The sequence below is a fragment of the Babesia bigemina genome (assembly GCF_000981445.1).
Source record: "Babesia bigemina genome assembly Bbig001, chromosome : III".
Classification (NCBI taxonomy): domain Eukaryota; phylum Apicomplexa; class Aconoidasida; order Piroplasmida; family Babesiidae; genus Babesia; species Babesia bigemina.
This window is the reverse complement of record NC_027218.1, coordinates 1,119,821-1,141,568: the sequence shown is the minus strand read 5'-3', so window position 1 is coordinate 1,141,568 and position 21,748 is coordinate 1,119,821. Positions and strand designations below refer to the sequence as shown.

Below are 21,748 nucleotides of genomic sequence, written 5' to 3'. Positions count from 1 at the left end.
CCGCCATAAAATCCGCATTGGAGAGGTTTACAACATTTGCATATACAATCTAACCCACTCCCACAACCCGAACAAGAGCTGGTACACGGCCTCTTCCCCGTTCCACCGTCACCTGAACCTCGACAACTACAATCCCCGCTCTTCATCCTCCATGGCTAACTTGACAGTGAACCCTGCACAGCGATTAGGTCAAAAGGGAAGATGCTGTTTACCCGTGTACCCTCAACTACATCGCCTATCTGGAACTATATATTGAACCATGTGGACGGATACGGTAATGTGGATAATGATTGACGCATTTGATGAAGATTTAAACACTCATCCTCCATTAAATGATACGACGTCACCTCATGCATCTACTGGCAAATTAATATCTATGGCAGACGTTCATCTTATCACCCCCTGGTTTAAAAACGAGGTTGTTAACTGGAGGTAAACCGATCAATCTATTCGCAAAAAATTCTGGATGTCGAACATATGCATTATCGATGCGCTATTTACATGCTTGTCAAGGAGGCATTACAACTCGTTCGGCACGTCCATATATTCCATAGGTATGCATATTAACCGTGCCTCTCATCTCGCTTCATAGCGTATATAACATGCGTCAGGTATGCTGCATACCTGGTTGTTGGCCTGTTCTCACCTGAATGTCAATTGAAGCCACGGCACAGCCTCATTGATGCCGTCTTCCACAAGACCTATTCACTCACTCAAATATCATTTGCCGCGTTTTGAACAACATCTGATACCTCCCATTAATGTTTAGTGATGGCAGCTACTTTTTTGTGGCGGCCTGACATTCGGCAGTTGTTATGCGCCTCAAATATCCTCTTATATGTCGAATTAATTGTGTTGTCTCATATCATGGCCACCTAATTCGATGTTACAATCCATAGCACGATTATTCCCGTCTCATTCAGTAATATTATACACGGAAGGCCAAGTATCTCACTTACAGCGTGGACCACTCAGGACTACAGGGCATGCCGCCTTTCTGCCTTGTGCGCCAATATTGACACCACTTTACGCTTTTAATGAGATCGCCTACAACATCCTGTTAGCTTAACTTTTTGTTGTTACTCAACTAGATACTCCCCCTACCATCGCATCGACGATGCTGGGTGGCTATCTTGGTTGCCAAATTCTGGCGTCTGATTATAGGAAACGTTGCTAATTGACTTGCATAGTCAATTAGAATATGGCTTTTAAACGTGTGATGCCAGGAAATTGGTTGCCACTAGCTCAAATTGCGCACCAACCGTGTATATCAATGGTAGGCTACAGTGTCCAGGGTGGAGTTACTCGACGTGATGCTAATGTTAGCAGTAGAGACCAAACGTTATATTAGCCATCATTTGGAAACCCTTGACTGTAAGATACGTCCATATGGCGCCATTGAGTGGACATAAATCAAAGTATTCTTATAGCTATGCTGAAACACCCTGGGAAGAGATCATAAATGAGCCAACTCTTAACTCCAACGAATAGTACAAGTCACACCATTTGTCACAAGGATCCAGGATGTTCATACACGTTTTACCGATGCAACAGCTTAGACCACAGGGAATCTTCCACAGAAGTTACCTACGGTGGTTACAAGACCAATTTTTATAGTCTCAACAGAACAAGACCATAATAGCAAATATTTGCAAAATTCTTTGAGCTCAATCGCTAATATGGCCAGCGTCGGTTGCAACGTACAAAATTGCTGAGGTTACATGCGGATAATAAATAAGTTGAAATTTTGAATCGGACTCGTTGGGAGTAAAGGCGGTACAACAACACTTTACCTAGCGATTTGGCCATCGGACAGATTCACTATTGGGTAATGAAGCGTCACAATTTCCGGTCAAATAGTGCCAACTGCCAGCGGGTCATCTTACTCTCATCTCACGGGTGGAGCTCTAGCCCTACCTATAATTACCGTTACGCCCAATTTCTTCGCAAATAACATATTTACAATTGCACACATTACTATAAGACGGCAGTTTGTTACCTCCGTTACGCAAATAGTTGCTTCTGAGCAGCGTGTGATGCACAGCACGGGGACCAATGGAAGTTGTGATTTCAGAATAGTGCTAACACCGTATACAATAGTAAGCGAACTGACAAATTAATAGCCGTGATGCACATTTAATGCAATATTGTGTACCGTGAATCCACACCTACCCACTGTTTAGCGCATCTTCGACACGGGTCACTCGCGAGCATTTTAGATTCTGTAAAATGTGACATTGAAAAGACCAACACCAAATAGATCGCTCCATATCTTAAATGTCGTAACCAAGCTATCGCATCCCCCGATTGCTACCACTTTCTGGGTAGGTTGTTCATCACAGCCCAGGGTTGCTTGTTAAGTTAGCTGTGCAGGAAGATGAGTCCGGTAGCGCCTCAGAGAGCTGGAAGTGATGAGTGTACATGTAAAAAAGGAGATAATGAGGAACCAGGATGCGATAACAAAAAACCTGAGAAGAACGAATCCGGTGGCAAAAAACCATGTAAATGTTGTCCCTGGTGTTGTGACGGATGTTGTAGTTGCAAATTCTGTTTGGAGGCAGAAAAGAAAAGGGAAATATGTGGGACGTGTATGGCCTATTGTATCGGCGGCTTAGTTACAACCGTCGTAATCATAGCCAACTTTATATATTTCGTCTGCTGGAATTCGATTCCAATCTTCAAAAGAAAATTTCGTAGGCGGAGATTCTATGCCTAACAACTCACACGCCTCTACTAGTTCTAACGGGTGTTATAATCCAGCTTGGCTAATAAAAGTTAAAACAATGCAAGTGTAGAAGTTAATGTCTTCCATACGCCGAGCTCTTCACAGTAGTACGGATTTTCGTTATTTTAATGTTTAATTGATAAATATATCCCAAAGACAAGAATTAAAGATTGAAATGTTAGAGCGCCCATAATGAGTGTTTATGCCAAGCCTCAGCCATATAAGGAGATTTAAGCTCTGCCTATCAAGCGACTTACTAAATAATGTAGTGGATTTGTTACACGAATACAAAGGGTGGTGTCCACCATGCATGAAGGTTATAACATGGACTTCGAGGCGTAGTACATTCACATGACCATATCAATCGTCAGGAAATACGGAAAGAATCAAGTTTCGTAGTTTCGGAACCAGGAACTGCGATACTCAACATACGTGCGATTGGACAAAATGCGGAAAATGCAGTTGATTTGTCGACCAAAGGGCCAGTTAACTGTAGGACGTATAATCCGTTGTCAAGATACACAGGGTGGTTGGCGCGTACCTGTGATTCAGTAAGCGAGTCATACCGTGCTCAACCACTCATCACGCACTGGCCAACTAGCAACACACGTAATACGTAGAATCATAATTGTGTTGGTAAAGTGCTGATTTAGACACATAGATGTTGCAATGAAATGATAAATGCGAGTTCTTATATTTTGTCCACCTGAGAAGACGAATCAGCAATGGAATTACCTATGGCCAAACACCCTTTTATAAGCGTCGAGCGACCCACATCTCAATATAGACATTAAGAACAATCAAATATAGCTCGTAAACCTGCATAGGTGCTTTCTTTATCGTTGTAAAGCTGACCTTCCATCGATCCTCCAGCCGGCAGAAGCGTGCCACTGTGAATCAGCATTCTACCGATTAAACGGTTAATAATATGACACTTCGCACATATACTGGCATTTAATATGCAAATTCAGTGCCAAAAACCGCATGAGACAAGTTTCAGATACAGGTGTGTATGCGCCACCGTCATAAAAACTCCGTGATAGCTTAGCAAAAGCTTCGTATGACAATCACCATCACCTTTAGCTATACCTTTTGAGGCAAATGTCAATAACAAAAGCCTCTTTGGAAGTTCGGCAAATTCGGCCTTTCATTTTGGGCATATGTGTACCTGTGTTGTGCCTTTGTCTGTAACGGGCTGACTCGGTCGCCCCTGGCCGCCACATTTTGGCTTCTGCACATAGTATCACACAGTTGTCTAAGAAGATGATAAATTCAAAATTGTGGGAGGAAGAACGCAAGTCTTCGCTGTTTAACCGCAGCGGCGTGCACTCTGAGGATGACTTGCTGTCGCTGCGCCGGAAGGTCGAGGCTCTCGTCGGCCGCAACGAATGCGCCGGCGAAGACGACATTCTGAGCTCCATCATGAATTATGTCTGCAAGTTGATGAGCGCCTGCAATTGGTGGAGCTCCTCGCCCAGCTCCGACGAACCGCTGTGGCCGGGAGAGCCTCGCTTCGAGGTGTCTGAGGAAAATGAGCGGATATTCCGCTTGGACGCGGAGCGCACGTTCATCAGTGAGGAGAACCGTGCGGTGTTGTGCCGCAACTTGACGCTGGTATTCAGGCACGTCGGCGACTACCACCAGGGCGAGGGCTTCGTGATTGCCTTCTTGTCCCTCTTCCTGCCCGCCGCCGAAGTGGTTCGTTTGGTCGTCCACCTCCATGAGAACCAGCTTCGCGGGTACTTTTCCTGCACCCCAGAGGCATACGTGCGTGACTCCCGGGTGCTCATGAGGCTGCTGAAGGGGCGAAACGAGGAGCTGTGTAAACATCTGGAGGGTCTCCTAGTGCCCGAGACATTCTGCTCCAAGTGGTTCATCGGTATGAATGTGCACGTTCTGCCGTTCGAGTATGTTGTGAAGTACATTGATAAGGTGCTTTCGGAGGGTGAGCGCTACATCTTCAGCTTCGGGCTCGCTTTCCTGCTGTTCCATGCCGAGACCATTTTGGGCTGCAACGACGTGTCTAAGGTCCTGCAACTGCTCCGTCTCGACGATGCCATTCTTCCGCCCGAAAATGAGCGCGAAGCGATATACAGTGGCATAATGAAGCTGGCGGACGAAACTGCTGTAGACATCGAGCAGCTGTCGTCACTCCGCGCTGAGGTGGAGAAGGAATTGCAAGAGCAAAAGGAGGCCCGCGAACGGCGTATGAAGGAGCTAGAGGGCAGTGATGACGAAATCGTCTTCTCCGACGAGGAGTGAGCACGCTGTGGCAACATATATACGTGCTTCTACATACACCAGCAATGCGTATCACACGCAGCGGGTGTTTTGAAGTGACTGCGCCAACTAAACGGCCTTTGAAACGTTTAGTTGTTTCTATAATTGTTAACGTATATAATGGATTATTACTCTCCTTATTGGAATGTTGTCCCGAACGAAAAACGCAGCGGAGGCTATCCGTACCGGAACAAATTAGCCTAACACATTCAGCTGCCAACATCGAGTCAACTACATGTCATTGAATATAGCAAGTGTGGCGTAAAACGCCGCTTACATCTCACCACTACAGGACCCCGATGGACCGCAGGTCATGATGGTCTAAAGCAGTCAATCAGCCTGCCTCCCCAGAGGCAATCAGTTCCACGCGTAACCGATCGCACCAGACACATGACACAAAGCTAGTGAATGAATTAAGCGAAGTTATTCCCTCTCTTCTACCCTGAGCCTGGCGCCGGCGTTGGTGACCTTGACGCCGAGCTTCTTGGCGCGGTCGATGATGCTTCTGCGCTTCTTAGCGGAGACGCTGTGGGCGATCTCGGCAATGTGAGTCTTGTTGTGCATCAACAGCACATCGACCTCCGCAGGGTTGTTGACAACAACCTTGTAGTAGCCGCTGGGCAGCTTGTGGCGGGTCCTCTTGTCAGTGCCATATCCGATTTTGGGGGTAAGCACGGTACCCTTGAAGCGACGCCTGACCCTGCAGTCAATACCCTTGGGCTTCCTCCAGCTCTCCTGCAAAGCAATGAGTAATCCTAGTAAATACAACTTTTGTATGCGCATACGGTACCAGGGGCGGAATCACGTGCAAATTTGCACAACGTACCAAAACACCATAACGTGACCATTAACAGCGAAACAGCACAAGGCAATGTACCTCACAGCACTTTATAACACCTATAGGCAAACGGGTACACCAGCTCAGCAGTGCCATAGGTCACAGCGGCGTCCCTCACGACCACCACCATAAGACCGACAGTTAAGCAGCAATTGTATGGCCAGACTCGTCAACAGGCTGTGTGCGTACACATATCAGCAGTAATAGCCACTCAACTTTATGGGCGTGTGCCTCTCGGGAGGTCCACAATTCCCACCCGCCGCTGTCGTAAGCTACTGCCGCAAGTTCCCCCGTGAGGATGGGCTACTTCGCCCGGCCTTCGACAATTTAACCGTACACCCATGAACAAATAGATATACTACACACTGCGATCGCCTCCGAAGGCAAGTTATGGTCGTGGGCTCACCTTGACGCGCTTGAAGCGGTCCGACTGGAAGCGGCGGAACTTCTTGGTCCGCTTGTGGATCAATCCTCTGAAATTCCTGATAGCCATGGCTTCCAAAATATCCGATATGAAGTTTCCGGAAACGAACAGTGTATTTCCACGCGTTTGTTGGCCAAGTAACACGTAATCCCCATATGCCTTCGGGTGTTCGGCCTCGGCCGCCACCGGGTCATTACACAATCGGACGGTCAAATTCCCGACATTTTCGATTGGATGATGTGTATTTGGTTCTTGGAAGGCGTGAACTATCAGCGAGTAACTCCGTACCTGGATGCGACGATCGCTGCTGGGTTACGTTGCCGCGGGTGACCTGCTCGGCGTTCTTAAGCCTCCAACTAAGGTCTAAGCGGCGTGTTTGTCACTGCATAAGCTGTACACGTGCGAGTTGATTACCGATAGAGGCAAGCAACGCGTTTCCCACTCCGACCACACAACAGTGCATATGACAGTCCGTTTACCCTTGCCACTGGCGATCCGGCCACGTGAATAGGGTCAACTGGTGGCAAATGAGCGCAATTTACCACTGTGGTTGTATTGAGAACGTTGTAGTATGTGAGCCCTTGAGGTGTGTTGGCTCGTATAACAGTAGTTGTTGATTTAAATACGACGCGCACATATTAGTTGTTTTGTTATGGCACGCGATAACTTAAAACGCAAAGCCATCGAATCAGCATGTTTACTCCAGCTACTGCTCCACTGCCATTCTTACCGTTGTCTGGTTTGATTGAGCGGTAAGGGTGGATATCTGGACAGAGTATTCGCCTCACGCTCTAATACGAATGGTGGCTGCGTCAGCGCGCTCAAACCGTTTTGAATAGCACACCAAAACTCATTTACCCACCAATGATCATAGTCGTTTAGAACAATTGAGCGCCATGTCTCAGGCGTGTACGGTTTATGGTGTCAAAAATATCGTTGCCGAGGCAAACTACGGCCTGGTTATCTGGACGGACTCAACAATTAGTAGTTCTCGCCATCTTCGTTGTAAGTGGTGTCGAGGCCAACCTCCTCGTAATCCTTCTCGAGCGCCGCGAGGTCCTCACGTGCCTCGCTGAACTCGCCCTCCTCCATACCTTCGCCGACATACCAATGCACGAAAGCGCGCTTGGCGTACATGAGGTCGAACTTGTGGTCCATGCGGCTGAACACCTCAGCGATAGCGGTGGAGTTCGATATCATGCATACGGCGCGCATGACTTTGGCGAGATCGCCGCCTGGTACCACCGTGGGCGGCTGGTAGTTGATTCCGACCTTGAAACCGGTGGGGCACCAGTCAACGAACTGGATCGTCCTCTTGGTCTTGATAGCGGCAACGGCAGCGTTGACGTCCTTGGGCACAACGTCTCCCCTGTAGAGGATGCACGAGGCCATGTACTTGCCGTGGCGAGGGTCGCACTTGGCCATCATGTTAGCAGGCTCAAACGCGGAGTTGGTGATTTCAGCGACGGAAAGCTGCTCGTGGTACGCCTTTTCGGCGCTGATGACGGGCGCGTATGACGAGAGCATGAAGTGGATCCTGGGGTACGGCACGAGGTTGGTCTGGAACTCGGTGACATCGACGTTGAGCGCTCCGTCGAATCGCAATGACGCCGTTAGCGATGAAATAACCTGCGCAATCAAGCGGTTGAGGTTGGTGTAGGTGGGCCTTCCGATGTCGAGGTTCCTCTTGCAGATGTCGTAGATGGCCTCGTTGTCGAGCATGACAGCAACATCGGTGTGCTCAAGCAGGGAGTGCGTGGAGAGGACGGAATTGTAGGGCTCCACAACTGCCGTAGACACACGTGGAGATGGCCAGCAGCAGAAGTTGAGCTTGCTCTTTTTGCCGTAGTCGACCGAAAGCCGCTCCAGCATCAGGCACCCTAACCCAGATCCAGTGCCTCCACCGACAGCGTTGAACATGAGGAACCCCTGCAGCCCTGTGCAGTTGTCCGCCAATTTGCGGATACGGTCGAGGCAGGAATCCACAATGTCCTTGCCGACGGTGTAGTGGCCACGAGCGAAGTTGTTGGCGGCATCTTCCTTCCCGGTGATGAGTTGCTCAGGGTGGAACAGGTGGCGGTAGGTCCCGGTACGCACCTCGTCAACCACAGTAGGCTCTAGATCTACAAACAGACACCTGGGCACGTGCTTGCCAGCTCCAGTCTCGCTGAAGAACGTGGAGAACGCATCGTCACCTTGGATCTGCTTATCTGCTGGCATGTGCCCATCCGGCTGGATCCCGTGCTCCAGGCAGAAGAGCTCCCTGCGCGGTGATATATAACCGGTTTGTGAAATAACATTGGTATAGACCGCAGATGCAACGCTGCCGGCAGCTCACAACAGAGCAAATGTGTACACATTTCAGGCAGACAGCCTCTTACACATCTCAGCAAAACCGGAATACACTTCCTAGTTATACACACATACATATAGTACAAGTAGCCACATCTATAGCCGTTCGGCGGTGAGAGTGCCTCCCGGCCATAAGACGTAAATGGATGGTGACTCACCAGCAGGCATTGCCGACCTGAATTCCCGCCTGTCCAACATGAATACTGATAACCTCTCTCATGTTGACTAATTATCGTGAAATTTGTTGCGGCGTTCAACAAGTGCCGCTGTTCTCGTTCTGCGGCTGTACAGCGCAGGTCGGGCGGCGGGTAGGACAGTGATCCTTAACTGCCGTAAAGCACACTTTAACTGGCGTAACGACTTTTATAGGCTATTTTCAAGTGTTCTGCCTAATGGGAGCGTCCTGGCCTCGGTGTGTGATGGGGACTAGGAAAATAGCGCCTTCATTCCTCGCTGGCAGCTGGAAGAGGAAAAAGGTACACCGGAGTCTGTCTACCAGCGCGCCGTAAGCAGTTTCCACGCGCTGCTGACGTATTTAAATGCCAGTTACAAAATATTGTGCAGCGTTTGCTTGTATGTGGTCATTTGTGATATGACCGACGGTTGCGTCGCGGTGTGTGTCTTTTTGCTGTAGTGGCTCTGCTTACCAAAAGATTTGTATTATAGTTATATATTACCGAAATTAGGTCTCATATGCGACCGTTTCAAGCAGATTTTATATATTTAGTTGCCATTTGACGCCTGTGGCTCTGTCGTGTCTACAGGCTATATGTGCTGTTCATCTGCGTTGCAGTGTGTCAATAACAACTCCAAGGCATTCCTTGTATTCTGTTACAAGTAATAATGTTACGCACCCGTGATACGGATGTAGTGTAACGACTATTGCTGAATTTCACAGCTGGCACATCACGTGGGTGCTAGGCGCCTAGTAGATGTTCTTCTCCTTTTCTTCGAGGAATTAGTTACTGTAAGAGACCTTATAGTTGCTCACGATACATAGAAAAGCGCTATAACGTCATTGTTCCAAAATAAGCATCCAATAGTAGCGGGATGGTACTACATCCCACGAGTCAATGCCACAGAATTAACGACAAAAATCGTTTCCGTTTTTCAAAACACAGCTTGTTATAGTCGTAATGTTGCCTAATATAAGTAATAAATAAACATCCGTCGCAATCCTAATTGCAAAAATGGCGACAACGGCAGGATTCGAACCTACGCAGGCCGAGACCTAATGACTTAGCAGGCCATCCCCTTAACCACTCGGGCACGTTGCCTTGTCCCCATGGTTCAAACAAACGTTCAATATATGCTTATAAACACCAACAAACAATTAACGACGCATAATACACAGTTCAGCGACAAAATTGAATTATACACCAGTCATCATTATAGCGATAGGTTTACATAGGCAACTGCTTGGGCGCCTTGATGTGATGCTCGTTGTGAGTGAGTACGAAGTGGAGATTTTCCTGTTCTGGGCTGCTCCAGTAATTCGCCTGTACAATAACTTGAATTCAATCACGTTAGTGCACTCACCTTCAGCAAGTACGCGATGGGCAGCGCAGTGATGGCCACGCAGAACATGTTGGAGTAGTAGAACGTGGCACGCTCCTGCTCGGCCATGTTATCCTGCACACGACATGAGCCTCTGACGCTAGCAGGTATCAAATTACCCTGCGGGACAGCCGGCTCGTGCTGAAGCGCGGCAGCGGGATGGATTTTTGCAATGCTCTAGACAGCCTCATCCCGGTCGATCATCATAGTCAGTTCCAAGACGGCTGATAAGAAATGCCGGCTCGTTTAGCAAGTTTTTTATAATAGAGATTTTTGTGTTCCTTGTTGCGCTAGAATTGGGTGCCCAATCCACTGCTATGCGGCGGATGTGCAGGGCACGACGCTTATCAAGAGATAACTACCTGGAAGTTAGCACATGTTCCGTGCACATAGATGTAACATTTATACATTATTGTATACGTACTTAGCATTGAGCCGTCTATTATGGCCTTTAGTTGGGAGCTGCGTTAACATCCGAGGAAGCCTAGGCACGGATGTCACAGGTCCTACTATACCCTCTTTGAACGCCTAACTGTAGCCCTTCGGAAATACGCCGATTTATTTATATTTACCATGGTTAGAATACAACTGCTTAGCTCCCTGCCGAGTTCGTAGTTGCTGGGCATTTCCCGATAAAGGTTCGGGTTGCTGTAGACTGCCTGCCATCTACGTCGATAGGCAATCTTTTACTGCAACGACTGTTATAGGCTAATATAATTAAAACTTGTCTCTCAACTTTCCACCGGAATGTCGCATATTCAGGTACCTAGTAGGCCCGTTGGACCAGTTGCTGTGTAGCACCGGTGCCGTCTAACGTGACTATGTCTACAAAATGCGCACGATCCCGCAACTGTATGCCATGTGTTTCGTGGCGAATCCTCCTAGTAGTGGCTATGACGGTTACGGGAGGTCGACCTATGTCGAGCGCCACTTCGGATGTCGTCTTCTCCCCTCGAGATCGCAAAGAGTCGTGCCTTCAATAGGCATTCACCGCGACTTTAAGCGCTATGGAATAATGCCGGATGGACCGTACTACAATCAGGATTTTGAGGAGGCGGAGTTCAACGCTGCGATTGACGAAATGGCTGAAGAGGACGAGAGTACAGATGAGATGGACGAAATTGAGCGCCAAATACTAGAAGAACGACGCGAGAAGGAACTGTATGACCGACTCAATCGCATGGTACGCCGCAGCGCCGAATTGGAGCTGCCGAAGACCCGTGTTGCGACCCAAACGATGTATCCACCCGGCAGGCCGGACGATGAAGCTGCTAACAGAGAGCCTAATGAGATGCTTCTTAAAGAGTGCCTTGCGAATCGTAACCTTGCAGGCGTAGTAAATGAGAGCAGCAAAAATCAGTTGGAGGATGACACAATAATCCTAACCGCAGGTAGTGACTCCAAGGAGCCTCTCGAGAGCAGACTGGAACGGCAAAAGGGCAGCATGTCTCAACTGACTGATGAAGAGATTGAGCGAATGAGGGCCGAAGTACCACCTCTTGAATCCCAGTTTGACGAATATGCGCCGATTAAATTGCCGGCGAATGCCAACAGCACATCCGAGCTCATCAGCGGTATCATTCAGATGCCAAACGTCAAGGACAAGAAGTTCCTGCAGGAGTCCATTAAAATCAAGGACTACAGTGAGGAGTCGGCGCCTCCCATCGATGAGGACGAAATTTGGCTCCGGGGGGTCAACGAGGAGCGTGCTAAGCGTGGCGAGCCTGAGCTGCGGTGCGCAGAGGGTGAGAAGCTGAGCGACAACCCGGAGTACGTAAGAGAGAGACGAGCCCTGGAGCTGCGGGAGGTGCGTGATATACGCAGGATAGCCCATGAGGCACGTAAGAATCGCGAAGCTCTGAAGCACACCTTTTATCGCAAATTGCCGCGTAACAATATGGGTTTTGCGGAGCTAAAACCCTCTGACATCGGACAGCTGAGCTTTCAGGAGGTCAAGGAAGAGTTGCGCGCACGTGGATACTGTACGTCAGGGGGCGAGAAGCTCGCTAGGCTGCGACTTGAGTATGCCCTCACCGAACCCGACGAGTGGCGTTACAGGAAAATAGTGACACAGCCGCTGGATGAGACTAATGAAAACCTGCCTCAGAGAGCACGTGAGCGCATTGCCGATCTAAAACAAAAGGTTAGTGTTTATTTAGAGATTTAATGCAACAATCATGCTGTGAGAGGTTGTTTGGATTTCTTAAGTTTGTAATCTCGCCTACGTGTGATATGTGGTCTTAAACTGTATATACTTTTGTGATTATACGTCTATTACTATTCACAAAATTAAATGTTTTATGTAGTGCCTTTGACGCTGTTTTGTTTACTTTTTTGCTCAACATTAATTATGAGCCTACATTAGTACCACATAAGATGACAACTTTGACTGCGTAGTGTAGCAAATTTTGTATTGCAATGCTTTTTTACATGCAGCTATCAGCGTTGAATTTGTGTAGACCCATTGCAAATTACGACGAGTGCACCTATATACCTAGATATACACATACACGTGCGTAATGCCCATTCAGGTGAAGTTTATCAATGAATCCGGTTGGGGCGGCGACATGCTCACCACGATTTCCAGACTTAGGGCGAAGCATGACCTAATCAAATTCTACGATGACCCGGTTAGTGTACGAGTACGTGCCACATAAACCATAACACAGGTGGGTTACCTTGGTCTGGACATGTGCGATCCCTCGCTACAAGTATCGCCCGAGGAGGCTGAAGAGCTGCGTAACGCCCCAGTTGTGCACGATACCGAGTTCATCAAGGCGCTGCAGGACCCAAGTAAGTGGCAGGCCAGTTATACTGCATTATCATTCAGTAAACCGTCTACCCGATATCATACCTCGTACTTTTAACCTACAACATGATGTGGAACGCCCGTATCCGAAATACGCGGCTACCCATAAGGCGGAGCTTGAAGATATGAAGCGGGAATATTTGTCGTTTAAAGGCGGCATTCACGAGGAGACACTGCTAGACATATCGCAGCGTTACGAGATAAGCCTGGACTTCCTTGGAGATGCATGCTGCAGGCTCGGCGCCCGACCTCCGGTGCCGTTGGACATGCCTCTTCGCAGCATAATCTCGTACAGCGCAATTTGGGACCTTACAGAGTTCCTCAACATTGCAGACACATTGGAGGTTGAGGCGTTCTACAGCATCTTGAATATCACAGATGTGGCGGCTGAGCTAGGAAAAACTGTCAAGGAAGTGGAAGAGGCATGTAAGAGTCTGAACATCAAACTACCTTTTGGGGCGGAAACCAAGCTGAATCTTCACTGTCTCTTAGTGGTGGAGAAACTGCTGAAAACACCAGACTTAGACGTTGATTTACTTGCCCAGGATCCCTCCTATCGCAACCGCTTCAGAGACCCCAACGACAATAGGCCGTGCTTCCCGAACTCGATGCAAGATGACATCCACCGCGAAGCTATTGAGCAGGGTGCCTTATTTGAGCAACCCGAATTTTATGGTGATGAAGTTGACTGATAGGCATTGTTGACTTAATTGTCGTGTATAGATTTTGCCCAACTCCGCCAGTTGCGTTGAGTTAAACAATAAAGCGTTCAGTCACACCGTCAAGTCAGCAACAACTCAATGATAACATTAATTATATATTTCACTGTCAACATTCTTTTTATCATGTTTGTTTTATGTCCGGTTGCTCTTTGATAGTGGCTACATGAGGCATTGTATGCTGAGACATGTAGTAAGATCGTGCATTAAGACAGCTTTTCCGTAGCTCTAACGACGTTATGTATGGTGATTTCGGTCATGAGGGAATAGGGTACTGCAAACGTGGAGACGCCGGGTGGATGATAGGATACTGTTTCTAGATGTTTCCAAAGTCCCGACCCATAAACATGAAAAAGTGGACTTTACAACACTTCATTTACACTGAATATATTAATCTATACTAAATAATGGTTGTTTTAGGTCGCTGGGTGAGCTAGACATTGGCGTAGTTCTTCGCAATATTGAGGCGGTGCGCGGTTTTAGGGCATCGATGAAGGTTATACGTTGAGGTACGTTATCTCTTGCGATCGGATGTTAAGGGCGTCGAGTAGTCCAAGGAAAATGCACAACAGACCGCCGTGGTTAATGCCATCCACTTTGCCGAAGCGTTTTCGGCGCTGTGCCAACACTTCATGAAAATCTCGCTGGGCACCCGTCATGGACAATTATGAATGATTTAATTTGTTAATAGACCGGCAGTGTAATGTGAATGCACATTACTGAGATACGTGCGATAATTGAAATACATGTTGATTATGCAATGCTATAGAAACGTTCATCGGCTGGCGAAATAACTGCGGACCTTGTGGAATGTCCGAATGCGAAAGACGCTCATAATGCATATGACGATGATAATTACTAGAATGATGGTGATGGGAACGATCGTGGTGGTAAAAAGGGTTATTCTGGGGGAAGTTGAGGCACTAGATTGAACGGCAAAAGTAGAATCAGATCGTGTCCGAGTGGAATGTTGATTGCAGTTGGCAGAGAGTGTATCTGGGTTTTTAGTTTTACAACATGGGCATGGGCATTTACATCCGGGATTGCTACACTGTCTACATTGATTCACACATACGGAAAGAGGGCACTCCTGGCTTTCTTTGCGCTCACTGTTTAATGCTATACATGAACTGCATTGGTCACTACCACTACATCCGGCACAACACCAGGGACAGCAACTACAGTCCCCCAAATAGTGACAACTAGTAACACAACTACAATCTAGCACCATCGTTCTTCTGTCTCTTCCAATTAACGCACAAACCACGAATGACGTACCTCAGGCTCGGACATTGAAAGTCCCCCATCGGCGTTACGGTAGCAGCCAGATGACCGCCGTCCAACGCACTGCAAGTCACATCATGACTACGCAGCTATCACAACATCAAAACGTTCTAAGCTACGCATGTAGACGGTATCCTGGCCGTGGCATGCAGGTCAACCGTTGTCAGTCGTTGAGTCAACTCCATCCATCAGACTATCCGACATTGGCAGTGCCTAAGACTGCTGTTACATTTGTTCACTAATGACGGTCTAAGTGAGCTATAATACCTGGTTAATACGTTTCTCATTGACGCTGCTACTATCACTGTCAACCACGCCGTCTACTGGCTATCACATTAGCGCCCCGGGTAGATTAATTGCCTACCAGAGCAGAAGACTAATATGCCAAACAATCACGTTGAACACGGCGCACTTTCACTAGTCATAAGACTTGTAATTAGCCTACATCAGTAACCTACCACCCAACATCACTGCCCACTGAAACCATGGGAGGACGTTGGCACGTTTCACAGCTAACTCACAACTCGACATCCCAAACCACGAACCTATTAATGCATGAACTACAGTAACTGCCATATTGCTGAGTATACATTAGGTAATATAGTTGGGTGAGTATTAGGTTAGGCGGTGGGTTGCTAGTTAAGTGAGTTAGGTGAGTGGTGGTGAGGTGATGTATCAAGGTTGCAGGTACAGCACTTTGTTGAGCTTGTTGATACGCGCGGCGGCAAGTAGTGATTGCGCGGCGATGCGATGTGATGAGGGTGAGTGCAAATGCGATTTGATGTGGAGGAGGTCTAATCTTCCCACGCAGACATAGATGAGGTACAGCAGCGAGAGGAGCCAGAGGGCGACGGTGGTGTGGAAGAAAGGGACGCGGATGGCCCATAGGAAATTCGGGATTGTGTTATGTACTAATCTGGCCAGGACAGATTGTTCCGAAATTACGTTTGCTAAGGCGCTGCAAAAATCATTGCACGTCCGCTTCACCCTGTGGCTTTCTTTGCCAGCAATCCATTTTGCGCTTCCAAAGTAGAGACCATATTTGCATAGGGTGGGAAGCGTAGACGTGCAGTGAACGATGGACTTGCAAGAAGCGTCATGTTCGGATGTGGATGACGGATTTGGGGATTTTTTTATCGGACAATTCTGATAACAGCTTTTTTCATGGCAAATTGTACCCTTTGCTTTACAATTTCCGCAACACTCTTCATACAATTCTTTAAGCAATTTGTAGAACGTCTCCGTCAGGTATACGACCCACGAAAGGTATTGCCTATTATGTTCTGTAGGGAATGTAACCCGGATGTCACGATAAAATGGTCTTAGATATGAACCGCATTGTTGCCCAGGGGTGTACGATAGATCACAACTAATGAGGCACGCCAAGTTGCCGTTGATATGGTTATTCGATTTATCGTTGGTGAATATTGAATTGACGTCTAGATCGGAATATATTTCTCCAAAGTAAGCCCCATTGACGGCACTTTGGAAAGCAAAACTCCTATGATTTTTACCATTTTGTGCCCACCCATTGAGGAAATTACAGTAGAAGGCAAACATGTCACCTAGTGTTTTCGGAGGCGTACGGAATATGCATAGCATATAACTACAAATTTTGCTAAGCGGTTTATCTGAATACCCACAGATATCATCTAGCACACTGTAGATACTTTGACCTTTTTGGGTATGCGACGCTTTGAGAGCTATGTTTGTAAAGCCCATAGGCGTCCGACATGGGATGCCAGAGTGCTTGGGCATTGAACAGGTGATTCCACAACCAACCTTGGTTATGGAATGAGGGAGGAACCCTGGTAGGCCGTCTTCAAGGAAGGATTGCAGGGGCGATTTAATACCGCAGTTGTAATCTTCCTTGCATGTTTGGTCACATTCTTGGTTGAGAGATTGCTTATTGTTGCATTGCCATGATGACCCAGCGACACCCTTGCCATACCAGCAATCACGCCAACCACTCAGAGTTCTGCCATATCTACATTGTTGATGCAGGAAATAAAGCTGCTCATACACTCTATACAATATTGATACTAGAAGGTCAAAGCACTTCGATGGATCGGATGGATATGACAAATTGAAGATATTGTTGACAAAGTCGCAGGCGTATATACCGTCTGCATGACCGTGTCCAAGGATAGTAGTAAGTACGTTGTATGTTGGTCTATATATTCCGGGTAGGCGTACGGCAAACAAGTCAGACCACATCTTTTTAGTCTCACTATCGGTTTCGTTTTCATACGATTTTGCGATGTACTCCGTAAGTTTGTTTTTCATAGGATTAAATCGCAAGCCAGTCAGCCAACACATCATGTCAAAGATACTGCACGGTGACCTAGGTGAATAAATATGTTTGACGTGGGATGCCTTATAGTATTCTTTAAGATGACTAAACAAACAGCTAATACTGTTCACGACATTCAAGTTGTTTTGTTTAACTGATTTGCAACTTTTGAAATGCTCATTTCTGAAAGCTCCGGAAATATAGTTGTTGAGATGGTCATAAATATGTTTACCCTTAAACTCTTCTTTATTTCTCAGCTGTCCTTCATGTGAATCATCTTCTTCGGATACATCATAACCACACTGCTTGAAACATTTTCCAAGGTCCGTTTTTAAATTAATTTTATTATAGTTCCACTCACCATCAGGCTTACAGTCCCTCCATAATTTATGCAAATCGTTATACAGAATTTCGAGTATGGTCAGTAACACCCTGGCGCATTTCTCGGAATTCCCGTCAATGGCCCAGTTGAAATCATACGCCGCTCCATCGTATGATGAAATGTAAACCATGCCAAGTTCCATGAGAAGCGATTGTAAGCCGGATTTGAGGGCGTCGAGCAACGGGCTCCCAAGACCGGAGAAATTCAAAGGACGCATAGCGCTGAGGAACTTTTCAAATTCGTTACGTTGTGATACAAAATACGTAGTGAACCTATTGGCAGAGATCTTTGACAAAAGTCCGTCACAATAGTAATGAAGTGCTACAAAATATTCCGCAATTGGATCTTTATGCGCGTGCAGGGAGGTAGACACTTGGCTTGTGGGTGTTGCCGAAGAATGAACTGGACCAGAATACCCTGCACGTCCAGCAGGTTGAGGTGCACGTGTATCATTTGGTGGTAATGTTGGCACTATCGGTCGTGGTTTGTAACCGCCGGAAATTGCTGGTGGTGCAACAATGGATGACGATGCCGAATCCGAATCTACATCATCAACATCGTCTTCTCTAGCGTCTTCTACTTCCAAGCCATCATACTGGAACTTAACATACTTGTGAAGAAGGTTGTTTAGGTCCTTAAATTTTTCCGCTATGGATACTAAAACGGTGACATTTTTCATGTCATCATTTCTGTAAAACCACGTACTTATATTATCTAATAATCCTTTTATTCCAGACGCCAAATCGTCATCTATAGTTTTTTGGGTGGCAATGCGCCTCTTCTCGACAAAATCTTTTAACTCATTAAGCTCATTGGTTTTAGAAATGACGTAGCGCTTGAGGGCGTCGGTTTTAATATCGTCGATTGTATGTTTTACTTGATCTTTCAGATACTGATTTATGGATTCTATTGTCGATTCGGATAATTTGGAAAGCGTATCTACCACCAAAGTGTCAACTGCTGTATCCAAGTCTTTCAGGAATTTAGTTCGCAATGTGTCAAAATTCTTTTTTATTCCGGTAAGATCTGCAATAATTTTTGTATTTTTAAGCTCGGTCAAGATTTCTTTGAGGCCTTTGTCGTTACCTACCGATACATTAGAAACAATATTGGCAATTTTTTGGAGTTCAGCAGTAATTTCTCTATGTAAACCTAAGAAAGTATTTTTGGTGATGTTGGTGACCATCGTGTTGGCCGCCTCGAAAGCCTCATTGTATGTTTTGTTTATCGCAGTTTGAAGAGCGCCTTTTTTGTCTTCGTAATCCTGCAGTATGCTTCCCTCTGTCTTAATTTTAGGTTCACCTGGTATATTGGTATCAAAATCATTGTCAAACTGCTTCTTAATCTTCTGTATTTTCCCATGAACTGTGTCATCTGAATTACCTGTTATCTGCGTATGGAAAGCAGAGAAGAATAGATTGAGTTGCCCTGTAGCGTGTTTAATTTGGCCTATAGCCGCTTTCACTTGTGCTTTAAGGTCGCTCTCTAGAACATCGAAGAACGTTTTGCCGTACGCACCACCAACACCAGCTCGAAAGGTCCCCAGCTGCGTTAATACTGCTTTGAAACTTTTGAATGCGATATCATTTTGCTGCAATTCCTTTATGGCATTATTGAGGTCACCGCCAGCCATAACATTATTAGACCATTCATACAGCTTTGGAGCATCATCCGAACCTCCAAGACCAAGATAAAAATCTTGAACAATAGAAATGGCCATATCAGCCCGACTAGCTCCCCCAATACCCTCCTTAAGCTTTCGAATTACCGCCTGAATCGGTCTATCTATCGTCGTAGATCGCAAGACTTCTAACCCTTTTTCAACTTCCTTATGCAATCCCTTTACTCCCGCCGCAGCATCCGTTACCGCACTATCAATTTTACTCTTCATCTCATTGAGCTTATTTTTATATACGTTTTCCAATCCACCAATCTCAGCAACTGCTTTTAGAGCTTGTGCCTGAACATCCTCCTTGACCTTCTGATACGCACCACACAATGCATCCGCATTCTTTTTCATCTCAGTGGATTTATCAGTGATGAGGGTTGTTTTGCCTGCTCCTTTATTTCCATTACGCCCATCCTTTACACAATCCAATATCGTTTCAATTTTATCCAAAGTGTTCGTCAAAATCCTCTCCGATTCTCGTATCCACACCTCCAACCCGCTGACATACTCCTTAAGAATTTTATCAATTTTGTGAATTTGTCCATGAATTATGTCAATGTGTTCCGTCATTAAGTGGTGAAATTTTTTAACTTGTTTTGCCACCGCTTTGTCAATGTTGATTCGTAGCGATTCAAGCCGACTATCCAATATCTTACCCAACTTCCTAAGCTGGTCCACGTCTCTATCAGCACTCGTCCGCAGACGATGAACCTCCGTGGAGATTTGATCAAAGTCAGTTTTTAACTTAATTTTCAAAGACTCATCAAGCCCGCAAATGTACTTGTTAGTTAATGCAAGATGTTTTTTCAATTCACCCAACACTGTCCTAATCCAATCGGAAACGGTCTGGTCAAACTTAACAGGGGATGTATTAACATTCTTAACACTCTTAATATTGGTGTCTATATCGCCGCTTAGTGAACGTAATGCAGTAACCACATTACCAGTTCTCAGCCCCAATTCCTCACCGTGGCTGCTCAACCACGTCGACACCTTGATCATGGAATCATTGAAACAGACATTACCTTTACGTATATTCCCTTTTAAAGTGTCTATAAGCTTTGTCATACTGTTATTGGAGTCGTATGTCATAACGTCGTCATCATCCTTAACACTCTCCAACACGCCCAGAAAGAACGCCATCACCCCGTCGCATAACCTGTCAAGATCTCCGTACACGATGCCCTGGCCAGTGTAACCTTTGGAAGATGGATTGAAGCCGAGGAAGGTTTCCAAACCATCACATAAATTTGTCAGAAGTTCTTTGCAATTCGTTTCATCAGTGATGCCTTTAAGACTCTCTTTAAGATTTTTAAGCTGATCCAACTTGGACTCAATCTCACCAAAGGATTTTTGTTGGGAAGAGTCAAGGTGTTTTTTTGAGCAACCTCTTATGCTTTCACAGTTATTCTTAATCTCATCAAATCTGTTTTCAGCAGCTTTTTCGGATTTCTTAAGTGTCTCGATTTTAGTCACTTTATCCTCACAACACGTGTAAGACTTGGCAGACTTGAGGAGCTTGAGAAGCGCATCGACATTAGTTGTATAAGCATTTTCAATAGCCTCGTCAATAAGCTTCTTCAAAGCTTTGCCCAAATGCTCAAGACCGTTACCATCACCTCCATGCCTAACCTGTATGAGCCAGTCGATGGACTCACGGAGATTCTCCGGACAGTCAGTGAGCTTCTTAGGCGCCATAGTTCAAAAACTAAAGTTCAACGTATGCGCAACCTTAATAGACCCACCAACTATTAGAGGTTGCAGTCTCTTGACTCCCCTGCAAAAACTGCGATACGCACTGGACGACTGGCAAACTCCTCTCTCAGTGCTCCAAACTACATTACTTAAGCATCTCTTCAGTTGATGTAGTATTCGATATTCACGACAAAACTAGCATCCGCCTCGCTCACCTAATCACAACCGCCAGCACCCAGACAGCTCGAAAAAATGATCCACTTAGGAGGTGCCCTGAAGCCTCCCGAATACAGCCCAATGTTCAAGCTCCTTAAGAAACAGCTAGAGGTGATGCAAGCTGCGAGTTAATATTCGTATCAAATTCGATGCCGCTTCCCTGCAATTACTGCTCTGCCCCACCGCCACTGCAGGGTTTTAACATAATACTAAAACGGTCTTCCTAAATGTGACTCGAGCAACTGGGCGGAGATTACACGAATGTGAGCATGCCGTTAATGAGAAGCGGAAAGGGTAATGGCGTTTCACCCCTCCGCATCCCTTACAGGGAACGGAATCCTCGATGCGTGATTGATGAGAATGTGACCTCAATGTTGAATTTTACTGATGTAACTGTGAAGCACAGTCAACATTTATCTAGCTGAAAGGCGATGGTATGAGTGAATAGCAGTGAGGGCAACTGGAGGACTATAGAAATGATGGAATGTGCCATGCCAAACCCAGG

At 46.4% G+C, this 21,748-nt stretch overlaps 9 protein-coding genes across 9 annotated transcripts; 5 read left to right on the top strand and 4 right to left on the bottom strand.

The window, feature by feature from the left end:
* Positions 1-286: 286 nt before the first annotated feature.
* BBBOND_0304550 (hypothetical protein) lies at positions 287-738 on the top strand (the record flags this gene model as incomplete). The annotated part of the gene is made up of 2 exons (XM_012913284.1): positions 287-432; positions 612-738. 2 exons carry the CDS (start codon positions 287-289, stop codon positions 736-738), a joined length of 273 nt encoding a protein of 90 aa, XP_012768738.1.
* Positions 739-2,377: 1,639 nt separating this feature from the next.
* BBBOND_0304540 (hypothetical protein) lies at positions 2,378-2,697 on the top strand (the record flags this gene model as incomplete). Its single annotated transcript, XM_012913283.1, has 2 exons — positions 2,378-2,501; positions 2,558-2,697. The coding sequence occupies 2 exons, from the start codon at positions 2,378-2,380 to the stop codon at positions 2,695-2,697; spliced, it is 264 nt and encodes an 87-aa protein (XP_012768737.1).
* Positions 2,698-3,988: 1,291 nt separating this feature from the next.
* On the top strand, positions 3,989-4,987 carry BBBOND_0304530 (TBC1 DOMAIN FAMILY MEMBER GTPASE-ACTIVATING PROTEIN, putative; the record flags this gene model as incomplete). The annotated part of the gene is made up of 1 exon (XM_012913282.1): positions 3,989-4,987. The coding sequence occupies one exon, from the start codon at positions 3,989-3,991 to the stop codon at positions 4,985-4,987; it is 999 nt and encodes a 332-aa protein (XP_012768736.1).
* A 441-nt stretch (positions 4,988-5,428) lies between these two features.
* On the bottom strand, positions 5,429-6,336 carry BBBOND_0304520 (60S ribosomal protein L32, putative; the record flags this gene model as incomplete). The annotated part of the gene is made up of 2 exons (XM_012913281.1): positions 5,429-5,740; positions 6,250-6,336. 2 exons carry the CDS (start codon positions 6,334-6,336, stop codon positions 5,429-5,431), a joined length of 399 nt encoding a protein of 132 aa, XP_012768735.1.
* A 912-nt stretch (positions 6,337-7,248) lies between these two features.
* BBBOND_0304510 (Tubulin, putative) lies at positions 7,249-8,839 on the bottom strand (the record flags this gene model as incomplete). The annotated part of the gene is made up of 2 exons (XM_012913280.1): positions 7,249-8,530; positions 8,778-8,839. The coding sequence occupies 2 exons, from the start codon at positions 8,837-8,839 to the stop codon at positions 7,249-7,251; spliced, it is 1,344 nt and encodes a 447-aa protein (XP_012768734.1).
* Positions 8,840-10,022: 1,183 nt separating this feature from the next.
* BBBOND_0304500 (hypothetical protein, conserved) lies at positions 10,023-10,367 on the bottom strand (the record flags this gene model as incomplete). The annotated part of the gene is made up of 3 exons (XM_012913279.1): positions 10,023-10,118; positions 10,159-10,251; positions 10,296-10,367. The coding sequence occupies 3 exons, from the start codon at positions 10,365-10,367 to the stop codon at positions 10,023-10,025; spliced, it is 261 nt and encodes an 86-aa protein (XP_012768733.1).
* An 824-nt stretch (positions 10,368-11,191) lies between these two features.
* BBBOND_0304490 (hypothetical protein, conserved) lies at positions 11,192-13,677 on the top strand (the record flags this gene model as incomplete). The annotated part of the gene is made up of 4 exons (XM_012913278.1): positions 11,192-12,319; positions 12,708-12,806; positions 12,846-12,969; positions 13,007-13,677. 4 exons carry the CDS (start codon positions 11,192-11,194, stop codon positions 13,675-13,677), a joined length of 2,022 nt encoding a protein of 673 aa, XP_012768732.1.
* A 1,044-nt stretch (positions 13,678-14,721) lies between these two features.
* On the top strand, positions 14,722-14,910 carry BBBOND_0304480 (hypothetical protein; the record flags this gene model as incomplete). Its single annotated transcript, XM_012913277.1, has 1 exon — positions 14,722-14,910. The coding sequence occupies one exon, from the start codon at positions 14,722-14,724 to the stop codon at positions 14,908-14,910; it is 189 nt and encodes a 62-aa protein (XP_012768731.1).
* A 753-nt stretch (positions 14,911-15,663) lies between these two features.
* On the bottom strand, positions 15,664-21,030 carry BBBOND_0304470 (hypothetical protein; the record flags this gene model as incomplete). The annotated part of the gene is made up of 1 exon (XM_012913276.1): positions 15,664-21,030. The coding sequence occupies one exon, from the start codon at positions 21,028-21,030 to the stop codon at positions 15,664-15,666; it is 5,367 nt and encodes a 1,788-aa protein (XP_012768730.1).
* Between the last annotated feature and the right edge of the window lie 718 nt (positions 21,031-21,748).